The following is a 14,556-nucleotide window of genomic DNA, read 5'->3' as shown; positions in this document are numbered from 1 at the left end:
CACGTGGGTCACCCAGGTGGCTCCGCAAGCGAGGTAACTTGACGAGGCATGGTGTTATACTATAATAGTACCTTACGAATCCGCATGGAGCGCGTTATCGATAATGGTCGCAAATAATGTCAAAAACATAAAAAGCTATCGTAAATATTGTTATGTTTCTGGATATTGGAGTATGTAAATGATAAGGAGACCTAAACCAATGACAGACCAGTATCCTATGAACCTTACTAGTGATTTGGGGTTCTTGAAACTCCTTAGATTTATCAATGAAAGCTTATTCCCGCCTTAGGTTTTTACTGGGCCATTCATAGCACACCAATTTCTTAAGCATTTTAACGAGAACTGTCCTTTAATTGACTGCAGATGTCTTGTCATATGTGAACGGTCCGGCAATTCACTTGGCCAATGAAATTAGATACTCTCACCCAGTCTTGGTGAGTTGGTGGGGAGTTCTATATTTTCGCCAAGATTGCCACCACAGGGGGGCTACTTCAGGTAGAATTGTCGTTTGTGAACGGTTCACCAACTGTTTCGAGCAAGGAAAATGTAAACAAGAGGTTTTGTTTTTAACTCTTTCAAGCCCTTTACACCAAGAAAAAATGAATTCATGTTACTAGGCACTAGCTTTTTTAGCTATTTGAGTCTACATTTCAAGGTGGAGTTCCGATTATATGTTTTTGACATGTAAACCCGTACTTTGAAGATGGTTGGCTGTTTTGAGAATGTCCATGGGCCTGTAAAACTACAGGTATATACCTGATTAATCAGGAGCAATGACAGCAGGGGTCTCATAAGCCATGTTTGTTTTCATCTGAAAATTCCCTCCAAAATGTTTCCCTCCAGTGACGTCACAGACAGGTACAGGTAGCTAAAATTGTCTGGGCCTGACATTGGTGTGAACGCACAGTTGTTGAGGCCAGCAAGAGTGACTTGCCAGGTGACCCTACATCTGTTTTTGATCTTGGTGAGCAATAGTTGGTAGTGTGTCCTCGGCTTAAGGGGAGTTCTCAAAGGTCACCATCAAGCTAGCTGACATAAACAATTACCTGCTGCGAGCTAAAATTAATCTTCAAAATGAATAATTTAGCAGGAATTTTCAAATGAAAGCGAAAAAGCTTAGTTGCATCATAGTTCACCGATACATTGTGAAAAATAACGAAAATAAACGAAGATTGATAAAAAAAGTCTTTGGATTTTTTTTTAATTGCCTGCTCCATAATGAAGATACAGGATTAGCTGGGTTGAAATACAACGAATACATGAGCAGCTTATAATATACTAATGCCTGTGGAAAACCGCATTCAATTATCTTATTCTGTCTCTGTTATATTTTAAAAACCTGAGGACATTTACTTTCTGGTAGGACTGCACATTTTTGCTGGGCAGGATGATTTATCTTTCCCCGTATGGGTTTAACCACAATTGCAACATTAGGAATCCTGACCTGGTGGGTGCGATTTCCTTTTCTTGCAATCAGATTGCTCTGCTTCAATTCATTTTAGAAACCGCTATTTGGTGGCTTAAAATGAAGTTTCCCTTTTTTCACAAAGTGTATCATTCTGTTCCTCCTTTTTGCTGTGGCATGATTTCTTTGGATGTCCTATGTGGCACCCTGCTAAGAAATCTCGTGAATCTGTTTCTTTTCATTGAGAGCTAATTCGCGTTCCTCAAAGGAATCTTGCGGACGTTGTCCTTTAGTGGTTCCCGTTTCCCATCGGTTACGCAGTAACTGGTCCTTTAGTTCAACATAATCGCATGCATTTGCTTTGTTGCGCAAATCAGATAGAAATGCCTGGAATGGTTCCCCATCAGGCTGTTGAGTTTTCAAGTTGGATTTATGCCTTTCCAATATTGTTCTAGGGTTGCAAAGTTCGCAAAATTTAACTTTCAGAATCGCGGGGTCTTCCCTCAGCAGCAGCAGCGTTCATGATCAGCTGCAAGCTGAGATTTTTCTGCTACAAGGTTTGGGACGCGCTTGTAAAAACGTGAAAGCACGTTCACGTTCTATCCCCTCTGGGCGAATCATGAATATTTCGTATCTGCACTTCTTGTCAGAGAGCCGACCGACTTATTATGACGTCAAAACCCGATGATGTCGCCGATCCTGTGATATTTGTCCGAAACATCAGACCCAGCGAGAGCAGGTTTGGTGCGTTATGCAAGTAAGCATTAAGAAAGGCTGTGACAACTCTCCCAATCTCTCAACTAACACTTTACCATACACAGCCTAAACTAGCAAAATTGAAAGCAACCGTTCAATTGGTATGATGTCGCCAAAACATTTATGAATATGCCGGCTTCTCACAAAAGAACACTAGAATGAAAATTTTTTTTAATGCAACACTTTTTCCAACTTCACTTTAATATGACGTTCTCTCATCAACAGGCACTCCCGGTGTAAAAGTAAAAAGTGTCCCCCCTAGAAAAAGTGTCCGGGCCTATTGTATTCTGACAGATTATGGCATATGGTTCTATAGAGGCAATGACCGTCACTAGCTCAGCGCATAATAGAATCCTTTGTTCCCGGACATTTTATCCTAGGACATTTTAAACTTCTACACCGGTACAAAGGCCAAAATCACACTCTAAATTTAAAAAACAGCCAAAATAACCGGCAAACCATGCAGCCTACCAACAAATGGCCTTCAATTTCAAAGGAGATGCTATTTTCTTCTCCAATGCCAAGCATGGAACATCGCCTCGCAGTCACGATATTACACATCGAGGTGGTATAGTTACAGCGTATATGGCAAGCCGTATGTCTAATAATTTTTAAAAACGCGGTTTATGGAAGAAAACCTACTTTTATGGAAGAAAACCACAATTTATTCAGTGAAACTAGGTTTGTATGGAAAAAGCATAGGTTTATAATAAAAATCATGTTTTCTTGATCAAAACCCAATTGTTTTTTTACAAGAGAACTATGTTTAAAAATAATTATACCTATGCTTCTTCAATACGTAGAAGGAAAATTGGTTTTGTGGAATAAAACCATGTTATGTCTTCATCAAAACCTAGTGTTTATTGAAAAAGACCAGGTTATTTCTTATAAAATCTAGTTTGCAATCCATGTGCTAGAAACCAAATCTTAACACTAGTGTCAGGAATTACGCATTCCTGAACCAAGTCATTTCCTGAATCAAGTTATTAGTTCGACTGCAGCTGCATGGAGCCAGGAAGTCTGAGGAAATCCTTGCGGATTAAGCTAAGCTTAATCGTCTAAGCACCTTCTTTCATCTCTTAACATCTGTTAATTCGTAATCTTGTTTACTTAGTCAATAGTTTGTAGAAATAAAGTCAGTTGTAAAAAAGATACGATAGAGTCAAGTTCACCATCAATTTGTAGTCAGCAACTCCCCAGTAGAAAACCCGAAGTGCGGAGTTTTCGACATGGTGCCGTGACCAGGATCTGGGAAATTCACCGAGTAAATACACAACGCAATATACTAACGTAAAGGTCAAAATGGATAAAATCGATCAACTCAAGAAAAACAGAGACTTGTTACAGGAAGCCTTGGACACCGGTTTCGAACAGGCAAATGCCGTGATTGAAAAGGAGTCACCAACGAAATTCGAACTGTCAAAAGTTGAAGCATGTTCAACAGAAATCGACGAAACTTTCGTCAAGTTACAAAGTCTAAACGTGGAAATAGCGAAACTAGTTACAAAACAGAAGGAAGATGACCTAACCAAAGAGGAAATCTTACAAACGAAACAGAGGAATATAGACAATCGAACCAAACTAGTGCACGTGAGTAAGTTTGTAGAATTACAGTCCAAGAAAACGGTCGCAAAGCCAGCGACAGTCGACGCGCCAGCCGCGTCAGTACCCAAAACAGCGCAACTGCCAAAGTTGAAATTACCGACATTCGACGGGTCTTACACATCATGGAAATCCTTTTGGGACACGATTGAAGCAGATGTTCTCAGTGCTAACTATGCGGATATCACGAAATACAATTATATCAAGGGACAGTTAACGGGCTCAGCAACAGACGCTGTTGCTGGTCTTCAAGCTTCAGGGGAAAACCTGAAAGTACTTGTAGAAATCTTGAAAGAACGTTTCGGACAACCCCGAAAAATCATTCGATCACATGTGAATAACCTCTTAGAAATGCCAGGGCCTGCAGGACATTATAATGCTCTCCGGGAATTCCACAACCGAGTAATGGGGGACATACGGTCCCTAGAAAACCTCAACGTCGATATCTACAAATGCGCTCCGTTTATTGTACCAATCATCGAAAAGAAGTTACCGAAATTCTTCCGGGAAAAAATGGGAACCTCAGGGCAACAGGATGCTTTTGACTTAAAGCGATTCATGCAGTCTTTCTCGGAACAGCTTGAAAACGTTGGAGAACGCGCAGATGCTCCTCCACAGTCGGATAACAGTCATAGGAAAAGTACGCAGAATCAGAATCGAAACCTGAACGGGAGTAAAGTTTCATTGGATTCGTTTGTAAGTGTGCCCGCAGCCAAACCCAAAATGTGTCAATTCTGCAACTCCGGTCACAGTTGTTTTGAATGCACTCTATCGCCAACAAACCGACACAATGCCGTTTTCAACAAACGCCTGTGCAGCAACTGTCTTCGAACATCTCATATCGCCAAGGAATGTAACAACCGCAGCAAATGCCACACGTGTGGTAAAAAGCACCACACCAGTCTTCACGAATACTTTGAACAGAAATACAGAAATTCAAGTAACACAGGAATGTGTGCCGTAACCCCCAAGTACTCCGATGTACAAAAAATCGATATCAATGATCACGTGGGATTTAAAACAACAAACGTGAACTCCAAAAAACGCGCAACCAATAGGCCGTCCACAGTTCTACTAGAAACAGGGTATGTTACCTTACAGAATAAAGGGAAGGAAGCCACAGCAGGAGTGCTGATTGATAGAGGAAGCATGTCCTCTTACATTCGCAAAGATACAGCACAAAAGCTTCAACTCAACCCGGTGCGTTCCCAATCCATAAGTGTTAATGGCTTCGGAGGCCACTCTTCAAAACGGCAATACGACATTGCAAATGTTGAAATTGCAACCACTGACGGCATCAAAATAATTGAAGTTCTCATCACCGATGAAATAGTCAACCCCATCAATCAACGAGGATGGAATACATGTAAGGAGTACCCATACATAGCGAACATTGAAAACAAGTTAGCAAATAACTTTAGTGCCGATGAATTCACCGTGGATATCATGATTGGATGTGATCATGCCTTCCAGTTCCTTGAAAATCGTCTAGTGAAAGGGGACGGGCCGACAGTACAGTATTCAAATTTGGGATGTTTTGTGTCAGGACCACTGTTTCCCGTTAAAATCGAACACTCCGTGATTACATCAGCAGATCGAATCAACACAACCGCAAACGAACATATCATCGAGGACAATGATCCCGAGATACAATCACTTGAGGAATTCATCAACAGCAGCACTCTTCAGCCAACGGATGAAAATGACACTGATTTCGATGAACAGTTTAAATCGGACTTCATGCAAAAAATCGAGTTCAAGGATGGGAACTATTCGGTTCCGTTACCATGGAGACCAGACCACGCGGAACTACTCACTAACAGAAGGGAATGCGAAGCCAGGCTACGTCAAGTCATGGCAAGATTACGTAAGTTAAACCTTCTCAACAACTACACCCAAGTAATGCAGGAAAACCTGGACAAGGGTTTCATCTCAGAGGGCAGCCCAGATGACTGTGACACCGGCCACTATTTGCCTCATTTTCCCGTACTCCGTGACAGTGAAACAACCCCCCTGAGAATCGTTTTTGACGCCAGTAGTGGTAGCCCATCGCTCAACTCATGCCTTTATGAAGGACCTAATATGCTTCAAGACCTAACTGAACTGATCATGCTCTTTCGGACCAAACGGATTGGTCTGTCCGCAGATATCGCTCGTGCCTTTTTAGCTGTGCATTTGTTAGAATCGGAGAGGAAGTGGGTTAGATTCCTCTGGTATAAAGACAATGATGTCTCGAAAGAACTGATTCCTTATCACTGTAACACTGTCATATTCGGAAATGTTTCCAGCCCATTCGCCCTCGCTATTACTCTGCACAAGCATCTGTCTAGTTACGATACCCCAGTTGCCAAGGATATGAAAACAAAATTCTACGTTGACAATCTGTTAACCGGAGTCGATTCAAATCAGGAAGCATTGGATTACTTCCAGGAGTCTCGTGAGATCATGAACCACGCGTCTTTCAATTTGCGCCAATGGAGTTCAAACTCGGAAACACTCGATGAAAGAATCAGATCGGAAGGAGTACAAACAAAATCTGACATTGTAGGGGTACTTGGACTGAAATGGGATACCAAATCTGATCAGATTTCAGTCGCAAAAAAGGATCTCAAATCATCAGGAGAACTTTCAAAACGTAAAGTAACATCTCAGACCGCATCAATCTTCGACCCGCTCGGAATTGTAGCACCGCTGACAGTCCCTGCTAAGTCTTACGTGAACAACCTGTGGAGAGGCCAAAAAACCTGGGATGAACACTTATCAATCACCGAACGGCAAGAATGGGAAACAATCAAACAGGAGTCCCTCTCTCTCACGCACATGCTATCTATACCCCGTTGGCTAGGGGGTGACACCAGCAAACCGTTACAAATCGTAGTATTCTGTGATGCATGTCCCACCACCGCCATTGGTTGTGTCGCTTACGCTAAACAGAACAATAAAGTCGCCCTCATCGGCTCTAAGAACAAAGTCATCTCAGAGAAAAATGTAAATTTCACAGTCCCTAAGCTTGAACTGATGGCCATGGTCTTGGGGGTAAATTATGCAGAGACCTTACGAAATACCTACATCAGTCAGTATCAGACAATCGAAGTGGTATACATTACTGATTCAGAGATAGCGCTTTATTGGCTCAGATCCAATAAAAAACTCAAACAGTTTGTTCACAACCGCGTGCAAACAATACGTCAGAAGTCAGACTTGACTTCTTGGTACCATGTGTCAACCAAACAAAACGCTGCAGACATCTTATCACGTGGTGCGACACATCAGGAATTGAAGGACTCTTCATGGCTGCAGGGACCAAAATGGCTCAAGGATGATAAAACCACGTGGCCTTTAACCGCACTTTCCGACCTAACCTTGAACAGTTCCGTCTCTCTGACAGCCGCGTTTGAAATGCAAAATGACTTCGTTGTTACAAGCATGGTCGCAACAACACCGGTCGCAAGTATCAGCGACGTTATAGCACAGGACAAGTTCAGTTCATGGAATAGACTTCTGAGAATTACCGCCTTAGTATCACGCGCTTTCAAACCCGGACTCAAAAACAGGAATAAACTGTCTGCACAAGATATCGCTAACGCGGAAGAAAAATGGATTACAAATCTTCAAAACGAACACTATAAACATGTTACGGATTACTTGAAGTTAGAACAAAGTGGAAGGCATAAGCTGCCTTCTCGACCCACAATCATCACTCAATTAGGGCTCGTTCTTGACAAAAAAGGAACAATTCGTTGCGGCGGGAGGCTTACTAATTCAGACGTCAGCTCAGACAGGAAGTACCCAATTCTCCTGCCAAATCAATCCTACATAACAACGTTAATCGTCCGGAACGCCCACCACAACGTGGTACACTACGGCTTAGGGTCCACCATGGCTTATCTTCGGGAGAAGTATTGGGTCACATCAATGCGCTCAACCGTTAAGAAAATCATCGGACATTGTGTAATCTGTAAGAAAGTGTCTGGGCGTCCATATCTGACTCCCATCGCACCACTGCCAGACTTTCGGATTAACGACTTGTCAGCTTTCAAGTCCACTGCTGTAGATTTTACATCACACCTCTACGTACGAATTAAGGACTCGATACAAAAAGTGTACGTTTGTCTCTTTACGTGTTGCACCACGCGAGGCATACATCTTGAAATCACGCCGGACTTAACTGTTGAATCATTTCTAAGAGCTTTCAGACGTTTCACTTCAACACATTCAGTGCCTAGCCTCATTTACTGTGACAATGCCAAAACGTTTACAAGCGCCGACACCGAGCTGAAACGGCTGTACAACATTGTGGGAACAGAACAATTCCAAAACCACCTGTCTAAGAAAGGAATAACATTCAAATATGCACCCGTACAAGCCAGCTGGTTCGCTGGCGTTCATGAGAGACTGATTGGTGTGACGAAACTTGCACTTAAGAAAACCTTGCGCAAATCACTCGTTCCAATTGATGAGTTTCAAACTCTCATCAAAGAAATTCAAGCAACGGTAAACAACAGACCACTCACATATTTGTCATCAGATCCAAATGAACTCAAAGCGATAACACCGAATAATCTGATATACGGACATGATATGTCTTTGTTGCCACACGAAGGAGAAGATAACTTGGATGTAACATACGCCGGCAGAGATAAACTTGAGAAATTGGCGTACACACGCGCAGAACGACTACAAACATTCAAGAAACGTTTCTATGACGAGTATCTCGCTAGGCTACGGGAACAACACCAGTACGAACTTAGCAAACAAAATGCCAAAGCTGACATCATTAAAATTGATGACGTCATTCTTGTACACGACAAGGATGCCAAGAGGAGACACTGGAAACTTGGGATCATAAAAGAACTCAACAGAGGCCAAGATGGGCTGACCCGATCTGCGCTTGTCAAAACTGCCACAGGGCAATCTAACCGAGCAATCGGAAAATTGTATCCGCTTGAGTTAACCGTTGACGAGAGCATCGAACGGTCTGCGCAAATCAAATCTGTTCAAAAAACAAAATCTCGACCAAAACGGTCAACCACTGACATTACGAGGCTCAAAATCAGAGAGCACTTGGATTACTACGGACAGTAGATATTGTGGCGTACGTGACATTCCGTTTTAATATTCACTTCGTCAAAGCTATACACTTGGGCAATGTATAGTAATGTGGATGCTCCCCTCCGTCGGGGTTACGACGCCTGTCGTCCATGAGAAACTGAAGAGACAATCAACATAATCGAATTGACATTTGAATTTCATCTATATTGAAATACTAGAACATTATCATGGAATAATAGTTAGTTGTAACATGTTTGACACCATCGTGCTATAGATATTCATCTTTTGATCATCACCATCTCGACATTTAGTTTAGAAACTTTAGAATCTCAATACGGATTAATCTCTTTAACGTACTTTGCATGTATTGAAGCTTATCTACCATCTCATGTTTACTTCAAGTATTTTGTGTAGTTAGCGGTTTCGAACACCGTTTAGTATCAGTCAGTCTGGATTGCAGACCACCGAGGATGATTAGCCAATCACTGTTTAACTATTCAGGGATTAAAATAATCATATGATTAAAGGATTAACCATGTGCTTGCGGGCGGGGGAATGTCAGGAATTACGCATTCCTGAACCAAGTCATTTCCTGAATCAAGTTATTAGTTCGACTGCAGCTGCATGGAGCCAGGAAGTCTGAGGAAATCCTTGCGGATTAAGCTAAGCTTAATCGTCTAAGCACCTTCTTTCATCTCTTAACATCTGTTAATTCGTAATCTTGTTTACTTAGTCAATAGTTTGTAGAAATAAAGTCAGTTGTAAAAAAGATACGATAGAGTCAAGTTCACCATCAATTTGTAGTCAGCAACTCCCCAGTAGAAAACCCGAAGTGCGGAGTTTTCGACAACTAGAGGCGCTGATTACGTTCCTTGCAACGCATCGTCTTTTTACCTCGTCTCCACAGCGGAACACGCATGATTCCTCTGGGGGAGAGGTTGAGTGGGAGATGAGGAGCTTTCATTACTCCACATGCGCAGTGAACCCGTCGGTTTTGTTTAAGCGCGCGCAGTTCATCCCGTGCATGCTGTCAGCTGTGCAGATCGGATGTCAGTCAGTTTAGCGCTACAAAACGAAAGTAAGTTTTAGTTTTCATGTTTGCTGCGTGATTTGAACGTGATTTGCTAGTGTTTACACATAATATGGATGGAAACACGCAACTGCTCCGAATCAAGAAAAGATCACTGCATTTCTACTGTAAGCAATGCAAGCTGCGTGTATGTACAAGCATCGAAGATGGATAGCAGGATACATGCGTGATGCACTGCAGTAGATTTTAGGCCTATACAGTGTGTATCGGTGACATTTCTCCTTTGGGTGAAACATGATTGAATTATTGGATGGACAAAGTGACGCTGACAGCGTGTTGAGTTTATGCAAGCTTTCCTTCCATATCTTCATGATTTATGATTGATGGTCATACTCGTAAGTGTCCAGTTGAAAGTGTAATAATGCATTCATGATTATTATGTAGGCCCATGCACCAGCAGTCGCAACAGAACATCATTACTGACAATAGACATGATATGCCTTAGTGCATGTCAGTTGTCACAGAGAGTAGGCCTATGTCATATGAGATGACATGTGTGGGATTACAGATGCATGGCATGTACCACAGAGGGTTAGGAACCATTGCTCAAATAATGTTTTCACAATCACAGCAATGAATGAATGATGTCACTGCCATTGATGCAAACAATGGCTCAAGAGACTTGTCATTCTCAATACCTGACCCATCACTGCAAAATGGGTCGCATGTCGCACAGAAGATGAGCCTAAAATGACACCAGGACATATTATTAATACAAGAAATTGATACACTCAGATTTCACAAAAGGCAGACTATAGTGAAATGAACAACCAGTCTTTCTCAACTTGTCAAGCTCGAAGTGAAGTGCGACTCGTTTTGCTGTTAGTGGGTAACAAATGGTTTTGTGTTAAAAAACTCTTTAATATTTTCTGATCTTTTTTGCAGTGTCCGATAGTTCTGACCTAGGTGATTTTGGGAGTAACCTGAAAAAGGCTATTGCGAGTGTGAGTGACTGTTATTTGCCACACCTACAACCCCCAAAAAAGAAGCCAAAGAGGAATCCTGCAAGAAGAGGGCCACCAAGAACATCTGCATCCATTGCCCCATATTTTCTTCTACCTGGACCAGTTGTTCCATCTTTTAAAGCCAGCTTATGTCTTCTCAGCTGCATTTAGTTTTATGTTTATCTTGCATGCCAGCACTAATTAGTACACCATTGTTCGTAAAAGTTATCAATTAAAGTTAAAATGTAGAAATGTAGAAAAATAATTGCTATTTATGATAAGGGTCGCTGCATGTATTAACAATTGTTTTGTAATTTTAGGTTCCATCCCAGCAGGTACATGTACAAGTAGCCAGACCGAGGCCAATAGCCAGACCATGACTGAGACTGCCACATTGAAATAATGAGGTAATTGTTCCCTCCTGTTTGTGGGGGTGTACTGTTCAATTCATTTAGCTTGAACGACGAAACGTGTGTTCTTTGATGCCATGACAACATGACTTGTCACAGCAAAAATCATTGCAATTTTATTTACTTCTTTCTAAGCTCCTTAAAATGCGGCCATCTTTGCAGACATTTTGTCAACATCTGATGAAGAGACAAGACCACAATTGATTTTTAAGCCTTTTAGCAGTTAAATTGCCTATGTTTGACCGCGACGCATCAAATACTGCGTGGGGTTGTGAATCTGAAATTTAAATTATGTTATTCCGGACAGTCGGGCAAGTAAATGGTGAAAAATAAACTGGTAGTTGACCACGGAAATTTTTTGATAATCGACAAATTAGACAGACTTTGATATTTCCACTCTTTTCAGCCAACTGGCAGAAAAAACTCAAAACACGCCCCCTTTTACCCAATTAGCAAAATTCGAAATTAATTTTTTCATCAAATAATTTCTTTATATCTGTAGACTTGCCATAGCAAATATTTTTTCAATACCTCTCCAAATATGTACTTGAGAGTTAAAAACATGCACTCGTCTAATTGATAGGCCTCGACCCTCCAACCTATGAATATTCATTAGTGGTCTTGTCTCGATGAAGGTAGATTTCAGGGGTTAACATTTTGAGAATTTTTTCAAACTAATGTAGATGACATCCCACAACTCTCCAACAAAGGAAAGTGATATCTGGACATTTTTGGAGAAATGAGAGACATTTCAAAGAGTGGTACAACTGTGCCAAAAGCGACGAAAGAGGACAAAATCTACAAAAAGTCATGATTTTGCAGCCAACAGCACCAAATTCAAAGACCAGCCCTGGCCAGAATAAGCAAGCTGTGGAGCTGAAAATTTAGGATGTGATTTAGGAATATCTTTGCTGCTTAGGGCACAACTTTCAGAATCAAGGCCTAAGTAGTGTCAAAGAAATTACACAATGAATGGCAACACAACAAGACTTGTAAAAATAAAACCGAACTTAGACCGGGGCTAGGTTGACTCATATTTTGGTCAAATTAAGTTTTTTTTCTCATTATTTTAGCTTGTTTTGACCTTAAATCATCAGCAATACAATATTCTAAATGAATTAGAGTGATTTGAGCACATTCAAATTTTTCACTAAAATGACCAAAAATGTAGTGTAAATGGAGACAAGACCACAATTGATTTTTTAAGCCTTTTAGCAGTTAAATTGCCAATGTTTGACCGCGACGCATCAAATACTGCGTGGGGTTGTGAATCTGAAATTTAAATTATGTTATTCCGGACAGTCGGGCAAGTAAATGGTGAAAAATAAACTGGTAGTTGACCACGGAAATTTTTTGATAATCAACAAATTAGACAGACTTTGATATTTCCACTCTTTCCAGCCTACTGGCAGAAAAAACTCAAAACACGCCCCCTATTACCCAATTAGCAAAATTCGAAATTAATTTTTTCATCAAATAATTTCTTTATATCTGTAGACTTGCCACGGCAAATATTTTTTCAATACCTCTCCAAATATGTACTTGAGAGTTAAAAACATGCACTCGTCTAATTGATAGGCCTCGACCCTCCAACCGGCTATGAATATTCATTAGTGGTCTTGTCTCTGAATGCAGAAACTATGCTAAAATCTTAACAGGCTGGCTGGCTGGAAACTTAAGCAATATTCCCCTGATTTGTGATCTGTTGGAAAAGGGATGTAGGCCATACTTTGATGCCAAAACTTTCAGGGCTGATGACCTGGCTCTAGACTTCTAATAATTGTGGTTAATTTTTCGCTAAATTTTCTGATTTCAGTCATCACACTCACAGTCTAGGTCCTGAACACCAGCAGCGCATCTGGTAGTGGTCTGTAAGTAAGTATTTGTTCTCATCAAACCTGGAACTGTCGGTCAACTTGTCAGACAGAGGCAACAATCAACTTCAGCTTATATTATGGCACTTGACATGAGTTGAAATCCACATTGCCATGCACTTGACTTAACCAAAAGTTCTCCATGTACAATTACCAGTATCTTTACTTTCATGGCCACTTTTTTTAAACTGCTTGTGGGATTAATCTTGGCATTAATTGTATTTCATTGTTTTTTTCAGTTATTTCGACCTCGGTCATCAATACCAGCAGCCTCTGGTAGTCGACTTGGGTCATCGCACCAGCAGCCTCTGGCAGTCAACTTGGCCTTGGGTTATCAACACCAGCAGCCTCTGGTAGTCATCATAGGTCATCAACGACAGCAGCCTCTGGTAGTCGACTTGGGTCATCGCACCAGCAGCCTCTGGTAGTCAACATGGGTCATCAACACCAGCAGCCTCTGGCAGTCAACTTGGCCTTGGGTTATCAACACCAGCAGCCGCTGGTAGTCAACATGGGTCATCAACACCAGCAGCCTCTGGCAGTCAACATGGGTCATCAACACCAGCAGCCTCTGGCAGTCAACTTGGCCTTGGGTTATCAACACCAGCAGCCTCTGGTAGTCAACTTGGATCATCAACACCAGCAGTCTCTCGCAGTCGACTTGTAAGTGAATACTAGTATTTCTATAACCTTCTGTCCGCTTGTTAGGCAGAAGCAACAAACATGCGGCTGAGCTTCTCCTGTAGGATCCACGTTGCCATGTACTCATCGACCATCTACAATGATGGACTTCGATGTTGCACTTCACTTTGTTTTATAGTATAGCAGTTGTGTGTTTTAGTTTGATGTTAGTGAGTAGTTTTCATAGGGACAAGAACATAAAACAGGCTCATTGCAAGTACAGTAGAACCTCAATTATATCAGTATTATTACCGCACCCTTGGGACTGACATACTAAACATGTACATTTTTCCAGCTTACCACTCAAAATATCCCTGGACTGCTGCCAAGTTCGCCAACTGCCACTGATACTGAAGTGCTGCATGCATCGAATACATCCACTGTGAGTGTGAGTGTAAGTATTCGACCCTGTTTTTTTCTGGATTGGTATTATTAGTCATGCTCGACGTTTGTCACAGTTGATGACTTCTGTGCTCTAAGTTAAGTTTTGAAGGACAACAAAGGTATTCATTCTGACACAAGCAAGTCTTCATCATTGTTCATGATGAAAGATTATAACTTTTTACACTTTACAAACCTTCAACATTATTTATATGTAGTTATAATTCGAGTTCAGTGCTGGACCTATTGCCCACTTCAACATGGTTAGCTTCATTCTGCTTGAGGCCTTTTTAAAAGGCAGTTCAAATTAAAGGAACAGTGCTTTCATATAGAGGTTGATCATTCTTCATGACGAATGGAA

At 41.3% G+C, this 14,556-nt stretch overlaps 1 protein-coding gene and 1 long non-coding RNA gene across 2 annotated transcripts; both read left to right on the top strand.

Moving 5' to 3' along the window:
- The first annotated feature begins 3,463 nt into the window (after nt 1–3,463).
- LOC135499207 (uncharacterized) lies at nt 3,464–8,848 on the top strand. Its single transcript, XM_064789869.1, has one exon. It carries the CDS (start codon nt 3,464–3,466, stop codon nt 8,846–8,848), a length of 5,385 nt encoding a protein of 1,794 aa, XP_064645939.1.
- Nucleotides 8,849–10,717: 1,869 nt separating this feature from the next.
- Nucleotides 10,718–14,187, top strand: LOC135499149 (uncharacterized). Its single transcript, XR_010449266.1, has 5 exons — nt 10,718–10,849; nt 11,170–11,256; nt 13,076–13,134; nt 13,373–13,796; nt 14,110–14,187. It is a non-coding gene; the product is annotated as an uncharacterized LOC135499149 (long non-coding RNA).
- The last annotated feature ends 369 nt before the right edge of the window (nt 14,188–14,556 follow it).

Source organism: Lineus longissimus, chromosome 14 (assembly GCF_910592395.1).
Source record: "Lineus longissimus chromosome 14, tnLinLong1.2, whole genome shotgun sequence".
NCBI lineage: Eukaryota > Metazoa > Nemertea > Pilidiophora > Heteronemertea > Lineidae > Lineus > Lineus longissimus.
This window is presented reverse-complemented; position numbering and strand designations above follow the sequence as displayed.